General features: G+C 39.2%; 1 protein-coding gene across 5 annotated transcripts in view; it reads left to right on the top strand.

The window, feature by feature from the left end:
* Positions 1 to 26,410, top strand: part of CNTN4 (contactin 4) — a 960,931-nt gene that overhangs the window by 808,420 nt on the left and 126,101 nt on the right. For all 5 annotated transcript variants that reach the window (XM_019024764.4, XM_055383681.2, XM_063703559.1 and 2 more), the window contains one exon: positions 17,527 to 17,677. In XM_019024764.4, coding sequence (XP_018880309.1) covers positions 17,527 to 17,677 — 151 coding nt within the window. The remainder of the gene's footprint in view (positions 1 to 17,526; positions 17,678 to 26,410) is intronic.

Consider the following 26,410-nt stretch of genomic DNA (forward strand, 5'->3'; position numbering starts at 1 on the left):
TGTGACTGAACTAGTACAATTGACAGTTTATTATTTCCCAAGGCAACTCCTCCTAGACCTTTTCTGCTGTCTTAGCCTGAGTCATGGATGAGATTCACTTGTGGGATATATCCCTGTGGGCATCCCTGAGGTGCTGTACAACTCCCTGGGTGATAACCGTCATTCCACTCCTCTCCCCCACTCATGAAGGTGTATTACAATTAGAGTAAATAGAGTCTTGTAATCATGGGGAAACTGAATCTTCTATACGTAACTTAAAAAGTAAAGATAACTAAGTTAGGTATTTTGTTGGTGAAAAAATAACTTTTCTAAAGTAATAGTTCTACCCATGTTTAGTATTTGTGTCCACTCAGATGATCATGTTGGCGATGGGGACTGCTGATTAAATTGCCAAACTTGAAATCATTGGGTAAATATAGAGGATAGCTAAGGTCTCCAAAGCAAGTCTGAGGCAAGTATTCAGGTATCTGCAATTCACTGAAGAGTGTTCTCCAGGAAAAACCTGTAAGGAAAAGCAGAATAAGGAAGAAGGAGGAACCAAACAAGGATGGGGTCTTAGGTAAAGTCTAGCCTAAGTCTAATCCAGAAGGGAGATTTCTGGAACATAAACTGTACCTCAGACCCATTTCCACCTTGAGGTAATGAGGCTAGCTTTTTAAAAAATCTCCATGTTAATCACTTCCTAAGCTACCTCTTAAGTGGGGTTGCAGAAGTGGTGGGGGTCAAAAATCTTTGATTTTGCTTATATATGTGAGAATACTGTGAAAAAAGTTTTTTGATTTTACAATGGGAGGAGCCATCCCTAAGGGTGAGTGGGTATCTGCCCAGTGGTCTTTTGAATATGACTTGACTTTTCCAGGACTGTATAATGGAGGAGAAGTAGCTTCTACCCTGAGGAAATGATGTCTAATGGTTCAGTATCCCAGAGGTTCTCCTGGCCTGTGTGGTGGAACACGTCTGACCCTGGCAGGACACTCAAATACCATCAAGTAACTGATGGCCCAATTAAAGTGAGGTGCAACCTTGAGCGATTATCTGGTTAATTTGGCATCTATCCAGATGATTGGCTCCCAAATTAGAAAAACATTAAGGCTAAACTAAAAGTTATTTCATAGGGACTTTCACAAGTGCTCATCTGCATCTGATTTCTCAACTGCCTTGTTGAGCCAGGTTACAAAATAATCAGATGTGCTGAGTGTGATCAGCATCGAATGAGAGGACACATGCCTTCCTTACCCAACTGCAGTCATCCAGGCAAGAGCTTAAGTTGTCATGAAGAGGGAAGCTGTGTGCTTGGCTCTCAAGATCAAATTTGGTGTCTTTATCTAAAGTTATTGATCATATACGTACCAGTAGTAGGAGGAGGTCATTACTCATCTTACTGTGCAAACTGACAGAATTACATGTGAAAGCCTTTGCAAACCTAAAGGTGTTTATAGCAATATAAGAAGGCTTGGGCTTTTTTTTTTTTTTCTCTTAGTATCCATACCAAAAACTTAGAGATAGCCATGAAATCACCAGTAAATCCCAGTTCTGTGCTTCTCAATTTTTGCTGCAGATTACAATCATCTGGGGAACTCTTTACTATCCTGATGGCATACCATACTCGTTATCAACTAATTCAGTCTCTGATCCTAGGACCCAAGTATTTTTCCTTAAAGCTCCCCAGGTGTGACTCCGAAGAACAACAGAATTTGAGAACTATTGCTTTAATTGATCAGGTTTAAAAAGCCATTGAATTTTCCTAAAATATTGATTATCAGGCTTTATCGTGCATCACAGTAATCTAGAGGACATGTTAATACACAGATTGCTGAACTCCACCCTGAGAATTTCTGATACAGCAGTTCTAGAGTGGGGCCTGGGAATTTATATTTCTAACAAGTGATGTTAATGCTGATGCTGCTTATCCAAGACCACCGTTTGAGAACCACTATCCTAAAATAGGAAATCTGTCCTACACAGAGGGCTTTTGTTGTTGTTTTTAAAAATTGAACATAGTCTCCCTGCCAAAACATCTGATTTTGGATCAAAAAGCACTCTGAATCCAAAGTACCCCTGTATGAGAGAAAGAGCAGGCATCAGAGATTCCAACCATGGCTGAAGGCCCCATTTCAACAAGAGAGTGAATAGGAATAAAGCACACAGAATGTCTTGACAGACTACCATGTGAGGCTTGAGCTAAAGTGCTGCATGGCATGACTCTGGTAGTTAAAGCCAACTGAGGGGAGGCATTGAAAGCTGATAAATATTATGATAATCCCTTACATCAATTCCCCCAAAGAAATGCAGTGAGTCAGAATTTAAAATATTACTCTAGAATGCAGCCTAAGGCATAACTGAGCATTAATACTTTATATACAATCCTATAACCAAAATATCTGAATCTTCTGTAAAACTGCTGTGAAGAGATGATCCATCCTGAAGTCCTTAGTCCTTTACATAAAAATATTTCCAATAAATTTCTCATAAAATGTAGAACTTCTCTCTTAAAAGAAGAAAAGTTTGCATCTTCTAGTAAAGAAGCAAAGTTTTTCATCAGTCAGTAAGAAATATGTTATTTTTCTCTTTGCCCAGTGTGGGATTAATTTAACTCTGTTGTATTAATTCTAGTGAGATTGTTTTCTACCCTTCCCCTGTTTGAATTGAGTCATATTGTAAATGTATTTACTACTTTATGTCTTTTACCATTATCTACCCCAAGTTCTTTGAATTTGTGAATAAATAAATGAAGTAACTATTTTCCCCCTCCACCACCTTCTGGCAAAATTGATTGCATTTGAGGAGCCTAATCTAAGGAGTATTAATTAGACTGACATTCAAGATTTGGTAGTGGGGGGTGATTCATCAAGACAGTCAAAAGGGAAGCCCCAGACCCTTTTTCCCCAATGGACCAATTGCCATTGAAAGAAATAAAACCAGTTAAGAGATTTCTGCACTCCAGTCAAGTGTAAAGCCAATAGCATTAAAGCACTGTAGAGACATGTATGGCACTCGCTTGCTAGGGCACCTCCCACTCCCCCCCCGGCGTAGCACAGAGCTATCAGCAGAAAACTTCCAATTCCTAATTTCTTGCTGGGGAGGGAAGGAAAAGAGTGGAAGGTATATCCAGTGTTTTTACTTTTGAGGGGGAAGTACTACCTGAGGGAGTGGTTTCCGTTTTGCCTGAATCTAAGTGATGACAGAAACTGGGCTATGTGGGAGGCCCTCTGAGAACAAAGTCTATCAACATGGCTTGGTCTGGTGTCAGGCTGTACCACAGACACTAGGGGAGGTCCAGTACCAACAGAGGGAAATCTAATGCTTCCTGCAGCACTAGAAAGTCCACAGTACCTGATAAAGACACCAAGGGAAGCTCCTGAGTAGAAACCAACAAATCTTCAATTAGGGGATCACATACAAAAGCCCAGAGAAGACACATCATCAGAAAAGGCTTGAGAGATTTGCAGAATCTCTAGCTGAACTGATTGCTCTCAGACTGCAAAGACTAGGAGAAGTGTCTGATTTTTTAAATGCCAGAATTCCAGCAGAAGATAATAAAGCACAGAAAGAAACCAGAAGACATGGCCCAACCAAAGGAACAAATTGTATCTACAGAAATCAACCCTAAAGAAACAGAGGTATATCAATTACCAAAGAATTCTAATTACTCTCATAAAGACGCTCAAGGAATTAAGAGACAGTACAGATAGATAACTAAAGGAAATCAGGTAAATGATGCATGAACAAAATGAGAGTATCAACAGAGATAAAAGATGAAAATGAACCCAAAGAAATTCTGGAGGTGAAGAATATAGTAAGTGAATTCAGAATATAGTACTCAATTTACTAGAGAGATTCAACAACAGGCTTGACCAGACAGAAAAAAATAATCAGCAATTCAAAGGCAGAACATTAGAAATTATTGAGGCAGAGGAGCAAAACGGAAAAAATAAGAAAAGTGAAGAAAGCTGAAGGGTCTATGGGACATCATCAAGTGCAACAATATAAGTGTTATGTAATTTGCAGACAATAAAGAGAGAAAATGGCAGAGAGCCTATCTGAAGAAAAAATGGCTGAAAACTTCCCAACTCTGAGCAAGGAAATGGATTCACAAATTTTAGAAGCTCAAGAACTGCAGCTAGGATGAATCCAAAGAGATCTACACTGAGACACATTATAATCAAAGTGTCAAAAGTCAGAGACCAAAAGAAAATCCTGAAAGCAGCAAGAGAAAAGCAACTCATCACGAACAAGTGTGCATCTGTAAGATTATCAACAGATTTTTCAGCAGGAACTGCATGCTAGAAGGGAGAGAGATGATCTACTCAAAGTGCTGAAAGAAAGAGCTGCCAATCAAGAATACTATATCTGTTAAAACTGTCCTTCCAAAATGAGGGAGAAATTGAAACTTTCCCAGATAAACAAAAGCTGAATGAGTTTATCACCACTGGATTTACCCTGCAAGAAATGCTGAAGGGAGTCCTTCACGTTGAAATGAAAGGATGATAAACAACACAAAACTATATGAAAATTTAAAACTCCTAGATAAAGGTAAACATACAGACAAATATAAAATCCTGTAATATTGTAGGTACAAAAATCACTTTTATAAAAATATGGTATAGAATTTTTTTAAAAGTATAAAAGGTAACTATAAATCTATGTTAATAACTGTACAGTATAAAAGGAGGTAATTTGTGTCATCAGTAACAAAGTGGGGGAGCAGGATGTAAGTAGTTTTTATACATGATTGAAGTTAAATTGTTGCCAGCTTGAATAGATTATTATAACTTTAAGATGTGCTATATAATTACAGTGGTAACCACAAAGATAATATCTATATAATATACAAGAAGAGAAATGAGCAGTGAATCAAAACATATCATTTTTAAAAATAAAGGAAACACAAGGCTGGGTGCAGTGGCTCACGCCCGTAATCCCAGCACTTTGGGAGGCTGAGACAGGCACATCACTTGAGGCCAGGAGTTGGAGACCAGCCTGGCCAACATGGTGAAACCCCATGTCTACTAAAAATACAAAGTTTAGCTGGGTGTGGTGGCGCATGCCTGTAATCCCAGCTACTCAGCAGGCTGAGGCAGGAGACTCACTTAAACCCGAGAGGCGGAGGCTGCAGTGAGCCAAGATCACACCACTGCACTCCAGCCTGGATGACAGAGTGAGACTCTGTCTCAAAAATAAACAAATTAAATAAATAAATAAAAATTAAAACAAATAAAAATCGAGGAATAAAAATCTCCTCTTTTGAAGACAGAAAGAGGAGAAAGGGTAAACACAAAAGCTACAAGATACATAAAACAAATGAACAAAATGGCAATTGTAAGCCCTTCCCTATCTCTAATTATTTTAAACATAAATTGATTAAATGCCCCAATTAAAAGATATAGCTTGACTGAATGGATTAAAAACAAACAGGATCTGACTATATGCTGTCTGTAAGAGACATACTTTAGATCTAGGGTCACACGCAAGCTGAAAATGAAAGAATAGAGGAAAATAATCCGTGCAAACAAGAACCTAAAGAGAGCAGGGGTGACTGTATTAATATCAGACAAAATAAACTTTAAGACAAAAACTGTCACAAGAGACAAATAAAAACATTATATAATGATAAAAGGACTGATTCATCAGAAAGATGTAACTGTTAGAAATATGTATGCACCTAATATTAGAACTTCCAAGGGTATGAAGCAAACATTGACAGAACTGAAGAGAGAAATAGCAACACAATAGCAGGATACTTTGATACTCTATTTTCAGTCATGGATAGAACAGTCAGACAAAAGACAAGTAAGGAAGCAGAGGATGTGAGCAACCCTATAGGCCAGTTGGACCTAACACGCATATAAAGAACACTGCTCTCTACTACAACAGAATATGAAATCTACTCATGCACACATGGAACAGTGTCCAAAAGAGACCATATGTTAGGATACAAATAAGTTTTAACAGATTTAAGAAAATTGAAATTATACGTAATATCCTCTCTGACTACAATGGAATGAAACTAGAAATTGATAGCAGAGGAAAAACAGGAAATCCACAAATATGTAAAAATTGAACAACTCATTCTTAAGCAATGAATGGGTCAAAGTAGAAGTCACAATGTAATTTAGAAAATATCAGGGGACAAATGGAAATGAAAATACAACATACCAAAACTTACAGATGCAGCAAAAGCAGTAATAAGAGGGAGGTTAATAATGATAAATTCTTACATTAAAAAAGAAGAAATATCTCAAATCAATGCCCTAACTTCGCACCACAGGCAACTAGAAAAAGATTTTTAAAACTGAAAAATCAATAGAAGTAATAGAATAATATATATTAGAGCAGAGATAAAGGAAATATAGAATAGAAAAATACTAGGAAAAAATCAGTGTAAACAAGAGTTGATTTTTAAAGAGATCAACCAAATTGACAAACCCGTAGTAGACTGAGAAAAGAGTGTACTCAAATAAGTAAAATCAGAAATTAGAGACATGAAACAGATGATTCAGAAATAAAGAGTATAAAGACCACTATAAATAATTATTCACTGAAAAATTGGATAACCTGGAAGAAGTAGATAAATTGCTAGAAACATACAACTGCTGAAGACTGAGTCTTGAAGGAATAGAAATGTGAATAGACTTAGAACTAGCAAGGAGATTGAAGCAGTAATTTAAACTTCCCAATAAAGAAAATCCCTGGACCAGATGCCTCAGTGGAGAATTCTACCAAATATTTAAAGAAGAATTAACACCAGTTTTCCCCAAACCCTTCCAAAGAATTAAAGAAGTGGGACCACATTTAAACTCATTCTGTAAGTGCAGCTTTATCTTAAAACCAAAAACAGACAAGGACACAAGAAAACTACAGACCATAACCCTGATGAACATTGATCCAGAAATTGTCAACAAAATACTAGCATACTCAACTCAGCAGCACATTAAAAGGATTATCCAAAATGTCAAATTGGAATTATACCTGAAATGCAAAGATGGCTCAACATACAATAATCAGTTAATATAATATACTGCAGAATGAAGGACCAGAACCATGTGATCGTTCCAATTGATGAAGAAAAAGCTTTTGACAAAATTCAATACCACGTCTTTTTTTTTTTTTTTTTTTCACTCCGTCACCCAGGCTGGAGTGCAGTGTTGTGATCTTGGCTCACTGCAACCTCCACCTCCCGGGTTCAAGCGTATCTCCCACCTGAGCCTCCCAAGTAGCTGGGATTACAGACGCATGCCAACATGGCTGGCTAATTTTTGTATTTTTAGTAGAGACGGGGATTCACCATGTTGGCCAGGCTGGTCTCAAACTCCTGACCTCAAGTGATCCTCTTGCCTTGGCCTCCCAAAGTGCTGGGATTACTGGCATGAGCCACTGTGCCTGCCCTAATTCAATACCTTTTCATGACAAAAACACTCAACAAAGTAGAGAAGCAAACTACCTCAACCTAATGAAAGCCTTATATGAAAAATTTTACTTCTTTCTTTTCCAATTTGGATGCCTTTTATTTATTTATTTACTTATTCTTTGTCTAATTGCTCTGCCTAGGACTTCCAATACTAGGTTAAATAGAAGTGCTGAGAGTGGGCATCCTTGCTTTGTTTCTGATCTTAGAGAAAAAGCTTTCAATTTTTCACTGCTAAGCATGATGTTACTCATCCACTTTACAGTCAGAAAATTAAAAACGGAATGACCATATGATCTGGCAATCCTAACGTTTGGTATATATTCAAAATAATTGAAAACAGCATTCTGAAGAGAGATTTGCACACCTATATTAATTGCAGTGTTATTCACAATAGTCAGGAGGTGGAAGCAACCTAAATGTCCAGGGATAGTTGAAAGGATAGAGGAAATGTGTTTAAGTACATACAATGGACTGTTATTTCTGTTATGTATTACAACATGAATGAACCTTGAGGACATTATGCTAATGAAACGAGCCAGTCACAAAAAGCAAATACTTCATGATTCCACTTTGTGAGATGTCTAACATAGTCAAACTCCTAGAAAGAGAAAGTAGTGTTGTTACCAGGGGCTGGGAGAGAGGAGGAGGAAATGGGGAGTTGGGTAATGGGTATCAACATTTAGTGTTGCAAAACGAAAACATTCTAGCAATGAGTTGCACAAAAGTGTGCATATAGTTAATACTACTGTACTGTACACGTAACCATTGTCAAGATGGTAAATTTTATGTTATGTACTTTTTTTTCTTTTCTTTTTTTCAATTTTTTTAGTATTTATTGATCATTCTTGGGTGTTTCTCTGAGAGGGGGATTTGGCAGGGTCATAGGACAATAGTGGAGAGAAGGTCAGCAGATAAACACGTGAACAAAGGTCTCTGGTTTTCCTAGGCAGAGGACCCTGTGGCCTTCCGCAGTGTTTGTGTCCCTGGGTGCTTGAGATCAGGGAGTGGTGATGACTCTTAACGAGCATGCTGCCTTCAAGCATCTGTTTAAGAAAGCACATCTTGCACCGCCCTTAATCCATTTAACTCTGAGTGGACACAGCACATGTTTCAGAGAGCTCGGGGTTGGGGGTAAGGTCATAGGTCAACAGCATCCCAAGGCAGAAGAATTTTTCTTAGTACGGAACAAAATGGAGTCTCCTATGTCTACTGCTTTCTACACAGACACAGTAACAATCTGATCTCTCTTTCTTTTCCCCACATGTCCCCCTTTTCTATTCGACAAAACCGCCGTCGTCATCGTGGCCCGTTCTCAATGAGCTGTTGGGTACACCTCCCAGATGGGGTGGCGGCCGGGCAGAGGCTGCAATCTCAGCACTTTGGGAGGCCAAGGCAGGCGGCTGGGAGGTGGAGGTTGTAGCGAGCCGAGATCACACCACTGCACTCCAGCCTGGGCAGCATGGAGCACTGAGTGAGCGAGACTCCGTCTGCAATCCCGGCACCTCTGGAGGCCGAGGCTGGCAGATCACTCACGGTCAGGAGCTGGAGACCAGCCCGGCCAACACGGCGAAACCCCGTCTCCACCAAAAAATATAAAAACCAGTCAGGTGTGGCGGCGCGCGCCTGCAGTCCCAGGCACTCTGCAGGCTGAGGCAGGAGAATCAGGCAGGGAGGTTGCAGTGAGCCGTGATGGCCGCAGCACAGTCCAGCCTCAGCAACAGAGGGAGACCTTGGAAAACGGGAGGCGGAGACAAGGGAGAGGGGGAGATGGTGGAAAGCGGGAGAGGGAGAGGGAGACGGAGAGGGAGAGGGAGAGGGAGACGGAGACGGAGAGGTGTACTTTTTACCACAATTTAAAAAATAGAAGATTTAGCAGTATTTTTCAAACTTGAAGGCTCATATGAATTACTTGGGAATTTTGTTAAGTTTAGATTCCAGTTTCAGGTCTGAGGTAGGGCCTGGAATTCTGCATTTCTAACAAACTTCAAGGTGATGCCAGTGCTTCTGCTCTAGGGATCACATTTTCAGTGGCAAAAAGTTGTGAAATCATAGATCTCTTCTCTCTCATAGTGGATGGAGTTCAGGAGGGTGTACATTTAACAAGCTTCTCCTGGTGATTTTTATGGTCAATTAAATTGAGTTTATTTGAGGTGCCACAGATCTGTAATCTGCTTTCTAGATCCCTTTCTTATCCATTCTTAAGCCATCACAGCAGAGTACCTTTCTAACTGATAAGATCGTGTAGAGGTTGGAAGGAGGACAGGACTGTTCTGTTGGTATAATGACCCTGTGTCCAGTTAATCCATGCTTCCATTGTTACATTATCCAAGAGTGCAACATGACCCAACAAAACCTCTATCAGTCATGCGAGGCTTTTTTTTTTTTTAACAGAAGAAGAGCATTGGCACCAACAATATTCCATCTCTTCTTTTTCCAGCATGAGAAGACCGTGGTTCTTCTAGACTCCTAAAGAAAGTCATTTGTACTTAGTGTAAGGCATGTTGCTTTTGGTAAAGTCTTTTGAATGTGATGAAAATGAACATAGCACAAAGGCAAAATATATGCTCTCATTGCCTGCAAAACTGTTTCTGGTGCTTTATTGAAAGAGCATGATAAGCAAGATATCAGTCACTGCCGCATTGCATAAACATAGCTCTTCTACATTGTAATATGGTTCTGGTGAGCCTGCCTGTCTAGAATAGAGCCTGTATCACTGAAGTGCATGAAACTGCTGTGATAACTTGTCTCACAAAGCCTCAGGGAACACATTATTTGAGCAAGTAAACTCAAAGTGAAGTTCTTACCTTCTCAGTCCTGGGTCAGCTGTTGGACATACTGGGGAGGAAAGAGGAGACCATGTGCTTTTGCAGAACAAGACCCGAATCTGGGGAAAGCTGAGCTTCCAGGGTGCACTTGCCCTGTTACCTTCTCCTAAGTGTATGTTGTGGGAAAAGTAGGGAAAGGCGGTTACCTGCTAGAGCTAGCTCAGCGGCAGGAGCTGATTCTATGTATCTCTTCTCAACCCAGCATTCAGTGACTTCATGTTGATAGCTTGAAATTGGCCAAGGTAGGAATATTTACACCACAGAAATTGGCAAGGACTACAAACCAAATTCTTTGGTGGTTTATTTTGTTGTCTTGTTTTATTTAGAGAGCCACCTGTAAAACATTTACTGTCACACCAGTTCAGATGATTTAGTAGTATAAACAGCCCATGTGGTATTTCTTGGATAATTTGTTTCATTAGACTGAGGTACAACTCCAAAGAGGATGTCATGTCCTGTACACAGGACTGGAAGTTCACGAAGCCATTCATAACCCTATATGAAGGGGAGAAAGAGATGTAGTGTTCAAGCAAAGCCTCATGAGACGGGAATTTCCTGTTTTGAACTGAATCCCTGACTTCTTTCCTGCAACATACATTCATTCATCAAATATTGATTAAATATCAACTTTTTTATAATACACAAAAGGGAAAGAGGCTCTTACTTGAATTATGCCAGAAGTCAGACAAAAGAAAGATTGTTGCTTTTTGGCTGGTCATGGTGGCTTACTCCTATAATCCCAGCACTTTGGGAGGCCAAGGCAGTAAGATGACTTGAAGTCAGGAGTTCAAGACCAGCCTGGCCAAGATGGTGAAACCCCATCTCTACTAAAAATACAAAAAAAAAAAATTTGCCAGGTGTGGTGGCACACATCTGTAGTCCCAGCTACTCAGGAGGCTGAGGCAGGAGAATCGCTTGAACCCTGGAGGCAGAGGCTGCAGTGAGCCAAGATCGCACCACTGCACTCCAGCCCGGGTGACAGAGCAAGACTCTGTCTCAGAAAAAAAACAAAAAACAAAAAAAAACCAGATCGTTGCTTTTTAAAAATTGACTTAATTCTTCAATAGGTTCATAGATTAAATATCAACTTTGTATCAAGCACTGTGCCAGGCCCAAGGGATATACAGATCCGGGATACATATTCTTGCCTTCAAGGAACTGATGTTCTAATAATAGCTAATAACAAGAGCTACTATTTCCTAACTACTGAAATTCTAGGGTTCTCACTATCATAGTCTAATGACTCTCTTCTCTTCATTTAGCAGACTTTGCATACTATACGCTACCTGCATAACCAAGGACTTGAGTTTGTATAAGAGTTTAAGACACTGACATGTAAATGAAATATCACCAATTTGGACTGATATAAGAAAGTCAATGTGATTACAGGGTGTTTAAAATGCAGACTGTCTTATTATCTTCATATGGATAGGTTGGGTCAAAGGAAGTTAACAAGAATTTAGCAGCTGAAGCCCTACTTAAAGCATTATATAAGAATTATTTTTAATCAACATGTTGATTATATAAGAAATAATGTTCTAAAATGTCTTTAAAATATTTTTCTGGGAATAAGAGAAAACCTCCACTTATGTTTATGTAACTGATTTTTGACTTTTCAGATCTTTTATAAAACAAAATAAAAGGCCATACCTGATCCTACTCGTTGGCAGAGAAAGATGAGAGATCTTGAAATGGCTCCCGTGCTCAAAGTATTTGTCAGTTTTCATAGAGCCTGAAGTGCCGATATTGAAGATGTATTTCTTATCCATACCAGCATGTAATAGCAGGAAAAAGGAACAAAAACTCCAAAAGGTCACATACTGTATGATTACACACCACACACACACAGACTCTCTCACACACACATATGTATCTAAAACATTCTCAGAATGACTAAACTATAGTAATGGGGAAGAGGTCAGTGGTTTCCAGGGGTTACAGAGGGGAGGTAGAAGGAGGCTGGATATGACTATGAAGGGGAAGCAAGAGAAAGATCCTTGTGACAATAGAATAGTTCCCTATCTCAATTTCCATGGTGCTTTTGCCCAGTCTACATGTGTGATATATACACATTATACCAAGTATCAGTTTCTTTGTTTTTGTATATAACTGTATCTACATAAGATGTAACCATTGGGGGAGACTGGGTGAAGGATGCACAGGACCTTTCTGTATTACATTGGGTACTTTCTGTGGGTCTATAATTATTTCAAAATAAACATTTTCTGTTTTCAAACAATGATGTGTTTCTCGGACTCTAAGAAATTTTTCAGCAGAAGAAAAGTCCGTGATAATGGTGACTGGGGTAGTGCAGTAGTGGAAATAGCAGTGGAGAGGGGACGTATGAAGTTCTTAATCTGGATCAAATACTGTGCTAAGTACTTTATGTTCAATACATGTATTATTTTATTTAATCCTCAAAATAATCTCGTGATTGTAAAATTCTTTTGTTTTATAATAACTTGCCCAAAGGAATAGGAGTTTTTAAACCCAAGAGCTGCCCGTGGAAGAAGCATTATTAGAGCCATCAGGAAACAGGGCATTCAGTGAATTAGACCAAAACAATAGAAGGATGGATATTAGGAACACTAGAAGGGACACATCATGCTAACATCAAAATGGGAAAATCATCTACTTCAGAGTTGTGTTGAGAGTCTCCTTGTGAATATCATTCATAATAAGAGAACACTGACTTGTTTTTTAAAAGACAGGGTCTCACCGTCACCAAAGCTGCAGTGTAGTGGTGGGAGCCTAGCTCACTGCAGCCTTGAGCTCCTGAGTTCAAGTGATCTTCTCACCTCAGCTTTCCAAGAAGCAAGGGCTACAGGTATTCACCACTACACCTGGCTAATGTTTTATTTTTTATAGAGACTGAGTCTCACTGTGTCACCGAGGCTGGTCTTGAACTCCTGGTTTCGAGTGATCCTCCCACCTTGGCCTCCCAAAGTGCTGGGATTACAGGCGTGAGCCAACACACCTGACCTCAGAGAGGGCTGATTTTTGAATCAGCCATTCTAAAACAGTGGACCTAGAAAGAAGAAATCTTCTACCAGTAGCCTTCTTTCTAGATAGCAATCCAACAGGCCAAAAGAAATTTGGGGTCTCATAATCTGATACCAATATTTTCTCCTCAGTGGTGAAAAGATTTGAATTAATGCATTTACTCTAAGCTTGTTTTTAGGGAATGATGAGGTAATAGTTAAAGAAAGTAGACAACAGTTAAAGTAATAAGAAATGCTGAACTTCCAAAAAAGCTGGCCTTAATATTCTCCATCAACTGGCAGTGTTCCCAGTGATGCTTCTATCACAGACTGTGATAGAACTGGCATTACATAATAATCCTTTCTTCTTCAATAATGTAGTAAGACATCACATCCATATATTTCCCAAATAGGACTGCCACTGCATATCTAGTTAAGGAGTTATCATTCTACTGTTTCTCTTGAGAAATGTCACTAAAGCAAAAAACTTTTAAGTTTTTGAGGGGTTCTATTGGCCACTTAAAATACCCTTGATATATGACCAAAATTCATTTAACTAACTGAAAACAAATAGTTGTGAATTACATAGAGGGCTTCTCTCAGCCAGATGCTTCTCATAGATAATGTAATAAAGATCATTGATAAATAATAAAAAGTTGCATTTCTCACATGGAAGAGGTCCCGTAATACAGTTCATTCTAACACTGAGGGAGTGGTGCCCTCTAGCAGTGCATGTGAGAAATATTATCATTTAAGTATATTAAATACAGCAAATAAGGATCTCCCAGTATCTCAGCTACTCTCAGACATAAGGGGTAATTTGACAGTTCGTTTTGTCTTTTCTGAGCTACTAGAAACTACTGAAGTTTCACTTCCATGTGCACTAATTTTTTAAGTGCCAGCGAAGGTTAGATTCTAATAGTGCCCTTCTGGGGATTTATCAATAACTTTTAAAACCTCATTACCTGTGAATGTCACATAGAACAGGTCCGTTTCACTTTTCCTTCAAACCTCCCCTAGGTCAGTGTTTGAGGATGAGAATAAAGGGTACAAATAGGAAAAAGGATCATCCTACAAGCTGAACAGCATCTCCAGTGCAAAAGATGCTCACAAAATGGGAGAATGTTAAGAAATCCATTAATAGCTCAAGTATTCAAAAACTGACGGAGTTCTGACAATTTTCCCTTAAAAGTACGACAGTTTATGGTTGCAACTGATAAATTTGCAGGGTTAGATAACTTCAGAAGCTAATTAAGTAAATTGAGTAAACAAAAGAAAAGAACTTGATTTTTTTTTTTTTTTTTTTTTTTTGAGACGGAGTCTAGCTCTGTCCCCCACGCTGGAGTGCAGTGGCACAATCTTGGCTCACTGCAACCTCCGCCTCCCAGGTTCAAGCGCTTCTCATGCCTCAGCCTCCCCAGTAGCTGGATTACAGAGATGCAACACCACGCCCAGCTAATTTTGTATTTTTAGTAGAGACGGGGTTTCGCCATGTTGGCCAGGCTGGTCTCGAACTCCTGGCCTCATGTGATCTGCCCACCTCAGCCTCCCAAAGTGCTGGGATTACAGACATGAGCCATCATGCCCGGCCTTGAATTTTTAATTCCATTTTAATTAGTGAAAGATGTTCCAGCCAGTCTTATCTCAATAAGATATCCAAAAGATTATATGCACACAAATAGTACATTACAAATGCTTTTGAAACTGAAAGGTGTGTTTTCTGGTTTCTGTGTGTCTGATATGCTATTTCAAATCCTGTAAAAGCAAAATATAGTTTTTTGACAAATATGCCCATGTGTTGTGCACAGTTTGATTTATGTAAACTCATTTCAAATGCTACTGCAGAATTTCTCCTGAATGGATGAAAAATGTCTGCCTAAAGTGATAAAATTATATGTGTAGAAAGATACAGTTTTAAGAAGGGATTTTTATATGATACAGATTTGTAACTCTATTTCACAAAATATCATTTAAAAACTTCAAGAATACCTGACTTTTTTTTTTTTTTTTTTTTTACATTTTTCTGTCAGTTCAGGGGTTTGCATTGAGTTTGCTCTGCTGAAACACTTTTCTGTGACTTAGCTTATATGGGATTGGTAAGTAGGGGAATGATGTCAGTATAACATAGACTCTGGATTTGTTCAGGTATTTTACTAAGTAGCAGCAACCAAACACAAAGCCTACAAACACAGATTAACACAGCTAGCCAAGGGAAAATACCTACTGCACATGATTCCCATTCATGCCGCATTCTTCCTGTTGGTGCAGTTTGGCCACGTACTCCAACATGGGAGTGCTTATTGCGTAATTCTCAATCTTTCTGCAATTTGCACTTATTTCATAGCTTAGCAATCTCAACTCTTCCTTCTTTCTTCCTTCAAGCTACCTTCTCATGCATGTGCACACACACATACACACACTGTATTTTTTGTAGTAGTTATTATGAATTTAACTTATCTTTTTAATCATGTTTATATTTAATTATGTTTGATAATTACTAGGATGGTTATTGTTTTTGTAGTGTTCTCGTTACATAAATATTGAGTAGGTGTCCTGACCCTATCTTTTTCATAAACCCTACAATTTTTATTGCGTGATTTTGCAGACCATAGAAGAAATGCGTTTATCTCATTAAAGCAAAAACATCTGTACATCTGTACTTGCACTCTACTTATTAATTGCACTTATTATCATTGAATTACTCCCAGAATTATAGACTTCCCTCATAAATCTGAGGTAAACAGATTGAGATATCAATTGCCTACTAGATTCATTTTTAAAATTTTGCCTTCGCATGAGAATACCAGCCCCAGGTGTACATTGCATGGCCCTATTGAAAAGTAACCTCTCCATCTTTATTTGTTTCTAGGCAGTTACCGAAAGTATTTCCACAACAAAAGAATGTAATCAAGATTTGACTTGCTTCCACTGAGCTTACTTTCATTTTTAAACATCATTAGCCTATGATTTAGGAAGTTTTAAGAAATTGGCCCCCATTACCCCCCAAGCCCCCGCATTCACATAACACACACCTCTAGTTCTCCTTTAAGTAATTTGTGATTTATATTTCAATTTTACATTCAACATGGTCTTAAATATTAAATTCCACCAGGTCAAACTGCAATGAGTCAGGGTTTTAAAATATGATAAAATTAAGATTCCAAGAAATGAATCCTTCCATTCCAAAATCTCTTCTTGCACATTAATTCAGTTAACTCAGAAGAAAATAGATATTTTCCAGGAAAAATGTCTTTTATTTTACTTTTGTGAGAATACAAATATGTATCTTTTGTTTTAGGAAAGAAATAATTCTCTGATAGTATTTCCATAGGACTATGTTACTGGTGTTAGCATGAGTGAATGTTTTAGAACACTAGTGGTGAGCATACAATAGAGCTATCTCAACACCTACACTCCAAGAACAAGTCACAGCTTCTCCTAAATGAGCCAAGCATTGCATTAGGCACTTGCAGTGAAAAGCTAAACAAAACCCTGTGTTTAAGAAGCTTACAGAGGGTGACAGTATAGACAGTTCAGCATGTTCTCTGATAGAGATATGAAGAGTGCTATGGGACAAAGCAGAGGTGGCGACCATATCCGAGAGCGAATGCTTTAACCTACACAATTAAAAAAAAAAATCTTATGGAGTTCCTAATTTTGTTTCTTTCTCTTTCAATTTTCTGAAATTTTAAAATGTTTGTTCACTTGAACATACAATAAATTTTCTTTAAAAGAGTCCCTCAACAGGGAGATGAGAATATTCTGTGCTTGATCTTCATGGTGGTGTATACCAAATTCACCAAACTGTACACACACAAATGTACCTTTTACCAAATACAAATTATACCTCAAAGTTTAATAAATCCATCAAAACATACAGTGCTACATACTTAAAAAAATTAGGTTCCTCCCTTTGATGACCAAGGTAACAGTAAGTGTATTAGAGAAAGAAAAAGATGCTGGGTGTGGTGGCTCATGCCTGTAAACCCAGCACTTTGGGAGGCTGAGGCGGGCGGATCACGAGGTCAATAGATCGAGACCATCCTGGCCAACGTGGTGAAACCCCATCACTACTAAAATACAAAAATTACCTGGGCGTGGTCATGCGTGCCTGTAGTCCCAGCTACTAGGGAGGCTGAGGCAGGAGAATCACTTGAACCTGGGAGGCGGAGGTTGCAGTGAGCCGAGATTGTGCCACTGCACTGGCAACAGAGCAAGACTCTGTCTCAAAAAAGAAAGAAAGAAAAAGACTAAGGAATTATCTCATGGAAGGCTGTCTTGCATAATAATTATTTTTTGTACTGTCTTTCAGCTGTGGGTCCAGATTTTTCAAGAACACTCTTGAAAAGAGTAACTCTTGTCAAAGTGGGAGGTGAAGTTGTCATTGAGTGTAAGCCAAAAGCGTCTCCAAAACCTGTTTACACCTGGAAGAAAGGAAGGGGTATATTAAAAGAAAATGAAAGGTACTGTCTTGAATTATTTTCAATATTTGGTTAACCTGTAAAAATTTGTTGGTCTGTTATTAATAATTCTAAGGGGAAGGTGGGGTGACTATCTGCTGTTCCTGGACTAAGTGTTAAAAAAAGAACAGAAGCTTTGGAAGGATGAGTGGTAAGTTATTGATCTTTATAGTCCTTCTGGATTTGGGAATTCTACAAAGCACTCCCTGCAGAGGTAGATCACAGGATCCCCGCTGAAGACTGCCAGAGCTGCCTGAAGATGAACAGTTAGAAACATCCTCCTTAATTTTAGCCTGAAATTTTTGTAGATTTCCCCACCTTTCCCCATCCTAAGTCCTTTGGTATATGTAAATAAGCCCATGTCTTATTTGCTATGACAACCCTTCAATTATTTGGCAGTGGCTATTATGTCTCCTGTTAGTTTCTCCTTTTTTGAGGCTGTCTCAAAACTCATTCAAAACTCATTCTTTTCAAAACTCATTCTTCAAACAGCAGATTATTATGCTTTTTATTTCAACTACATCTTTTTGAGAAAACAGGTTTTTTTTCTAATATGTAAACTCTTCATCTGTATATTTCTTATACATGAATTACATTTAGAATGCATGTAGTGTATACAATGCAAATATATAGGAGTTATTTGAGGTTTTACATTAGCTTGCACGAAATGGCAGGTGTCTCTAAGACCTTTTCTTGGCTGTCACCCCTATAAAATATCCCCTACCTTTTTCTATAATCTACTTAATCTGTTGCAAAATGGTAATTATGTGTGAATCTGTTTGTCACCTATAAGACAGGATTTGCCAGCTGTATATATAATGATTTTAATTAATGCTAAAGGTTAGGTACTCAAGGATGCAAGAAGGAAGCCTATAAAAATGTGTACGTATCTACCCTTTACACCTGTACACCTTTGGATTTGCATATACATATTAGACCTGATGATGACGGTGTTGTCCATTTTAATGGTTTTTGTAAACAAACCTGATATGGTTTATAAATGGTGTATTCATACTTTTTTTTAACACTTGCTATGGACTAAGGAGTAACAAATGTATTAAATTTGTAGTATATATCCCTTTCTGATTTCTGATGTATCAAGAAAGCAGTGTAGTTCATTGAATGTTGACATGGCATTCAAATTTGTAGCCAAACCTGAAAATCAATAGCATAACTGCTTATTTTGCAGTCTTCAACATGAGATTCAGTTTCTGTTTTATTTACTTCAGTGTTTCTTAAAATGTGGCATGTGAGATTACTTTTAATAGCTATGTACTTACTTTTAATATAGTTGAAATATAACTAGTACGTACCACATGTATTTCTCAGAATAAGGCTACATTTTAAAAGTTTTAATTTTAAAATGACACTAAGAAAATAATAATATGGGTATTAGACATGTCAAAAATCATGAATGAATAAAGTTATAATAACACTGTAGGTCAATCAGGAGAAGCTAAGCTATGCTACTGTAACAAGCAACCCTGAGTTCTGGCTTATAACAACGAAAGACAATTTCTCTTTTGCACCTAGTGTACATCAGGGGTTTGGTAGTGGCTCTGCTCCTCTCTAAGGCCAGCCTGGTGGACCAAGATGCTCTGGAACATTGCCATTGCAGAAGGAAAAGAGCCAAACATGCATGGGTTCTTAAAGCCTCTACTTAGAAGTGCAACACTTGCACTTTCACTCACATTTCACTGGCCAAAACAAGTCACATGTTCCTGCAACTCAGCAGGGAAATATAATCTTACTATGTGCCTGGAAGAAAAGAGACAACCTAATATTTTGAACAGTATTAATGACTGCTTACAACTGCTACAGCTTAACCATTGTTACAAGCTAATTTAATTACCTTTGGGGAAATAGTATGCCAGTATCAAGAATTCTATATGATATGTGAATTTAATTGATTGCTTCCACCACTTGACTTACCACAAAGCTTGTCTTTATTCAGATTTCATTCTATCTATTCCTGACTTGACTAATAAGGTCCAAATATGCTTCAACATTTATTTTGCACTGAAATATATATTTAAACTGAGGAAACTCCCCATCATTACCTAATTCCTGCTATTTATCGCCTCCACCTTCACTGTCAGCAGGCTAGTCCCAAACTATCAATATTAGCACTTATTCTCCACAGGAGTGCTGTGTTCTCACAGTTCTGATCCTCATTCCCACCTCACTCAGAATGTAGTAACCAGATATGATGATTTTGTTAATGTAAATGCATTAAAAAACTGGCCAGGTGTAGTATATAGGGGAATGCTGGGGACTTCAGTGTTTGCCCCATCCAAGGGAGACACCTGCCACTCAGCCATATGGAGACACAGGTCAGGTGCCTGCTCATCTTCTTGTTCTTCAAGAGAAACTAGAAATCTAGACTTTTGTTTGAGCTTCCAATTTTTAAATGTCAGCAACTAATTTTTATTTTGATGGATGTACAATATAAACTGTGTGCTTATAGACCAAGTTTACTTCATGAGCCACGGGTTTTTAACTTCTGAGAACATCAAGTGGAACATTTCATAGTTTCTGAAATGGGTGAACAATAAGAAAGATTTTATGATTGTTTTCTCATTGGCAGAGAAGAGATTCTGCCATTTTTCTCATTTCTTTCTGATAGAGAAGAGGGAAAATTAAGTGGATGAGTGAGAAAAAGCAATTGTAGATGAAACTGATGAGTAAAAAATTTTAGAACCCCTATTTTGGGAAAGGATTGACCTGGTAGACCAACATGAAGTGCAAAATTCTTTGACTGTACAGCTTTGAGTAATAATTTCTAATGCACTGCCTCATTAGCCTTACTTCTCTTTTGAGGTGTAGAATCTTAGGAATCAAAAGGCAAGTCTTTAACCTTTGATTAAAAATATTATTAATCCCTTAAGTAAAAAATACTGGCATGACACAGTGAAACAACACTTTATGATCAAGCCCCCTTTTATTAATGTTCTGCCTAGATTCTGTGTTTTGAAAGACTTTGCTAAACTCTTACTTATTGACATTTTATTTCAATTTTAATTAGTCAACTGCCTACAAATGAGTTTACAGTAGTGGTATTAGAAGCAATATTTTAAAAATTAAAAAGGTTTTGTCTCATCTAACCGTGTGGTGATATTGTAGTTAGCTAAGTGGATATAGATTCAGAAACACTGGTTTAACATTAACATGTTCGTTATCTTAAAAATATGTTTAAAATATGTTCTTGTTTTGGCTTCCCATTCTTTTGGAAATACACAGCATATTCACACTAGCCTTATCTATGTTAATCCAAGCATCTAAATGAAAGATTGAAAAGTCAAGTAATTTCATAGCATTCTTCTTGGGTAGGCAGAATATCCATAAACATAAAACATTTCTTATTGTCTTGTGTATGTCTCCAGCAACCAGTGTAGGCAATATCAGGCATTTAAAACAGGGAAGACCTGTCACACAGCTCAAGAGCTTTAGTCCTCAGGAGAGGTCTCTAGTCACCATAAAGGCAGTTGGAATCATTTGGATGAATTGAGGAATTAAGCCTACTAACTGAATAAGGTTGATTATTTTATTTACTTTTAGTTTTTAGACAGAAGGTACTTTGAGGCAGGTTAAGACTGAAGTTGACCTATTAAAAACAAAAACATTAAAATACGGAAATAGCAGAATCATTAATAAAAATCCTAGAATCCTAGGATTATAAGGAGCTATACAACCATTGTATCAACCCAGGGTGGATGCTTTTGGTTACAAGTAAGAGAAACCCAACTCAAAAGGACAAATGAGAATTCATTGGCTCATGTATTTGAGAAGATCCAGGATGGATTGCAACTGCAGGTATGACAGGGCTTAGGTGCTCACACAGTATCATCAGGACTCTGTCTCGCTCTCTTCCTGTCTCACCTGCACCTTTGGCTGTTTTGGCTTCTTTTCCAACAGGCTCTTCTCTCCTGCTAGTAGGATGACTACTGGAGCCATGTACTCACCCTCTTTTCCAATGTATCGCAATGTCCACTGATCAGGCAGACGTGAGTCATGTGCTTATCCTAAGAGGCACATGGGGAAGCCCATCTCAAACCACATGGACTGAGAATGGGACAGGGGTTTTCCCAAAGAAATCAAGCTGCTATCACCAGAAGAGGGAACGGATGCTGCGCAGAGGCTGATGCCAAATTCCCACCATAATTGCAGAGCCCATCTTCCATGCCAGGGCAGGGATCCCCACAATGGCTGGGCCCACATCCTTCCCTGGTTACTAGTAATGATGGAGACCTTACTAATTGTTAGATTATGTCCTTGCAACTTCCACTCATTTTTGGTTTCACTTTATGGAATTTTACTGACAAATCAAATTGTTCTCCACCACCCCTCCCTTCCCTTTCTATACTGGGAGGCTACCCTATGTTCTCTTTCAATTCTTTTCTAAGCCCAAATGTCCCCCTTGTATCTGATTTTCTTCAGACAGCATTGTTTGGCATCCTCTCACTGTTTTGGTCATTTCCAAGCAGTTTTAATAAGGGAAAAAGTAGCTTTATTTATCTCCACAGAAAAGGATGATGATTATTACTGTTATACTACAGAGAAAAAATGATCTTCAGTGAGTTTGGATTAGTAAGGCAAGCAAGTGAATGATATAACATAGAAAGACCACTCCCTGCCAATGTTTATTTTTAAAAATTAATGTGGTGCTTAGACAAGAAAGTTTAGTTGTCTGGAAAAATCACTGAAACAAAATATTTTACTTTTCACCGAAGCCAAATAAATTAATAAACTGTCACTCTCATTAATGTTGCATAAATAAAGGCTTCTTATTTTTATGCTTAAGGATTTCCCTCCACCCTTTTAAATATTAGACTAATACATTATCTCAAGCAAATGGATAATAAGCAGGTATAGGTATGCCACTGAATTTTTCCAAAAAGAATCTCACACCTACAGTCTGCATGTCGCAGGCTTGGGTTTAGAACAGCAGCATGACTCTGTTTTGTGAATCTAGCCAATTCCAGTTTCATTCCATGGATGCAGCACTCACTGGGTATTTACCTTTGCTTAGCACTAGAGAGAGAGAAAAAAAAGGAGACATGAACTTAGCTAGCCCTCAAGGTGCTCATAGACTAGCGCAGAGGCCCAGTAGCACAATATCAATATAAATTTTTCAACAATCCTGAGGCATATGTTATAAAGGTGATATATTGAGAAGGACTACTGGAAAATGTAGGGCGGCAATAGATCGTGGAGGCCTTGTATTTTATGTCTGTGGAGTTTAGACTTGAATCAGAAGACCATGGACAGAATTGAAAGATTTAATGCAAGGGAGTGTGCAGTCATATGCATACTGCAGAAAGATTACTGTGCCTGCAACATGCAGAAGGAATCAGGGTAGGGCAAGGTTGAGGATGCAGAGAGGGCAATTCCAGGTAGCAGTCTAGGAAGAAAATCACAACACGTGGATCACATCAGTCTCCTGAGAGTGAAAGAGAGAAGGGTGATATACGGACTATTAAAGGGTAGAACTGAAAACACTTAATGACCTAGTAAGTAGAAGGATTGAAAAAAGGAGGAGGAAAAAGAGGAAATGACTCCTAAGATCCCATCTTTAGGAACTGACGAATGGCAGTGCCAGTTGCCGCAGCAGTAAACAGAGAAGGAGCAAGACTGAGAGGGGGCAAATAAAGAGGTTACTATTAGTATGTTGAATGTGAGGTGCCTGCAAGTGGTGACGTCATTCAAATGGGGATTCCCATTCAAGTGTCACCTGCTCAGAGACACTTTTCCCAGTAACATACTTAAAATGGTAGAACCCTCACCTTCTTTTCCTAATTTATATATTTTATATTATTTGTCACCATCCCACATACTATGTATTAACTTTTAATTGTTTATTTATTTATTATTTTTTAGAGACAGAGTCTTGCTCTGTTGCCCAGGCTGAACAGCAGTGGTGAGATTATAGCTCAGTACAGCCTTGAACTCCTGGGCTCAAGCCATCCTCCCACCTCAGCCCCCTGAGAAGCTATGATCACAGGCACATGCCACCATGCCTAGCTAATTTTTTTTGTTTTGTTTTGTTTTGTTTCTTGTAGAGACAGAGTCTTGTTATATTGCCCAGGCTGGTCTTGAATTCCTGGCCTTAAGCAAACCTCCTGTCTCAGCCTCCCAAAGTGCTAGGATTACAGGGAGAAGCCACCACACCTTGCCCACATTTTAACCTTATTATCGATCTTCTCCACCCTCCACCCATTGGATCGTAAATTCCATGAGAATAGAAATGTGTGCTGCATGTGCGTGCATGTGTGTGTGTGGCCGGGGGAGGGGGGGGCGGTGTTTGGCTTAAACAGTACAAATTTAGGCCGGGCGCAGTGGCTCACACCTGTAATCCCAGCACTTTGGGAGGCCGAGGCGGGCGGATCATGAGGTCAGGACATTGAGACCATCCTAGATAACACGGAGAAACCCTGTCTTTACTAAAAATACAAAAAAATTAGCCAGGTGTGGTGACGGGCGCCTGTAGTCCCAGCTACTCAGGAGGCTGAGGCAGGAGAATGGCGTGAACCCAGGAGGCGGAGCTTGCAGTGAGCTGAGATTGCACCACCGCACTCTAGCCTGAGTGACAGAGCGAGACTCCGTCTCAAAAAATAAATAAAAGATAAAAAATAAGTACAAATTGAGATTCTTATAGTTCTGGAGATAAAAATTCTGATATGGGCCTCATTGGTCTAAAATCAAGGCTTCAGCAGAGATACATTCATTCTGGAGGCTCTAGGGGAGAATCTGTTTCCAGCTTCTACAGGTCACCTCCATTCCTTGGCTCGTGGTCCCTTTGCTCCATCTTCAGAGCTTAATGAAAAAGTGAGGGAGGCAAGTCTTAATCGGTAGAGGTTTATTTCGCCAGGGCTGAGGACATGGCTGGGAAATACATACGTCACTGGAGCATCTGTTACTGGTGCTCTTCCAAAAGGGGGTTTGAGGATTTTTCAATATTTAAAAGGGAAAGAGCAAGCAAGAGAGAAAAAAAGGAGGGAGGGTGGACAAAGAGGCAGATGCTTACATTCTTTATTTATTATTTATTTATCTAGAGACGGAGTCGCTCTGTCGCCCAGGCTGGAGTGCAGTGGCGTGATCTTGGCTCCCTGCAACCTCCGCCTCCCGGGTTCACATCATTCTCTTGCCTCAGCCTCCCGAGTAGCTGGGACTACAGGCGCCCACCACTATGCCCAGCTAATTTTTTGTATTTTTAGTAGAGATGAAGTTTCACTGTGTTAGTCAGGATGATCTGGATCTCCTGAACTTGTGATCCGCCCACCTGGGCCTCCCAAAGTGCTGGGATTACAGGTGTGAGCCACCACGCCCGGCCCAGATGGTTACATTTTTATGAGGCTGTGATCGGCCTCAGTAAATGTACATTTTACGTGTGAAAAGAGGGCATCAAGGAAAAAGTCAGTTATGCATTCGTCGCAGGGTCAGCCAAGGGATAATTTCTGGTTTTGTCCTTTTCCTCTCCGTGGGAAGATAAGCTGGTAATTGACATTGTCAGGGTGAGATTCAACGGAATTTGGTTTTAGGGCTAGTTTATACAGGGGATATGTATCCTGAAAGATTTAGGGGCTCACAAGGAATTTCATTTGTGACGCAGGCCATCTGGGGAGATATGTGGCCTTCTATCATTGTGGGAACCTGGCTTATGGGTGAGGCTATGATACAGGGATGTGAAATTACAGCTATCGGTCTGGGAACAAAAGGAAAGCAGTATTGCATGACTCAGTTCCCAAGCTTAACTTTTTCTTTGGCATAGTGAGTTTGGAGTCCCAAGATTCTATTTTCTTTCACGCTAGTAAAGGCAAGTTCTTCCCCCATCCCACCACTCTGACGTCTCTTCTGCCTCCTTCTTCCATTTTGAAAGGCCTTTTCTATTGGGCCTTCTGTGTATGTTTTATTCCATTCTTTAACACTACAACACTGCCTGGCATAGCATGAGTGCTATATGAGTGTCCAATAGGAAACTGGAAGTACAGATCTGAGTTCAGGAATAGAGACAGAGATACAGACATCAGTAGATAAGCCATGGAGTGCATTGGAGTGCATATGTTCATCCAGAGAGAGTTCTATAGAATGAGAACATCTATGGCTCAAAGGAAGGTACCCTGAGGAACAGACACATTCAAAGAGTGAGCGGAAGCCACGCCTGCTGGGAGGTTTGAAGGAGACTCAGAGAGGTGGGAGAACACCTAGGAGAAAGTAACAAACAGAAGCCAAGGGAGAAGAAAGGTGCAACAAGGAGTAAGCGCTTGGTGCTTCCAAGACCTTCAAAAAAACAATGGTGCAAGCATGACTGCTGGATTTAGGAACCTTAACGTTACCTTGGGCAGAGTACTTTTAGGCCACTGTGGACCAGTTTTGAAGACACAATAAAATTGTATAAACATCCATATTCTTAGGCGTGTCTTGCCAAACCGAAATACATGTTTAGGTCTGCCTGACCCCTGCAGTGTAATCAGATCAAGTCTAGCATTCTGTGAAAATATCCAACTGAAATAAGAATGAAATTCATGCTCATGTGTCTTGTCTATAGACACTGGTATCTGCCTCCAAAGTGAAATTGGATCATAACCCTAATTTGCCTCTCTTCCCAAAGGCCTTTGGAAGAGTTGAAATTCATGTAAGACATGGAAGGAAATCCCAGTGCAGGGCTGCACAACTCTGTTGCATACAAGGTGTGAAACCCAGGTCCGAAGATGCTGGCAGTCTGGGAGGCAAAGCAAA

The sequence above is a fragment of the Gorilla gorilla genome, chromosome 2 (assembly GCF_029281585.2).
Source record: "Gorilla gorilla gorilla isolate KB3781 chromosome 2, NHGRI_mGorGor1-v2.1_pri, whole genome shotgun sequence".
Lineage (NCBI taxonomy): Eukaryota > Metazoa > Chordata > Mammalia > Primates > Hominidae > Gorilla > Gorilla gorilla.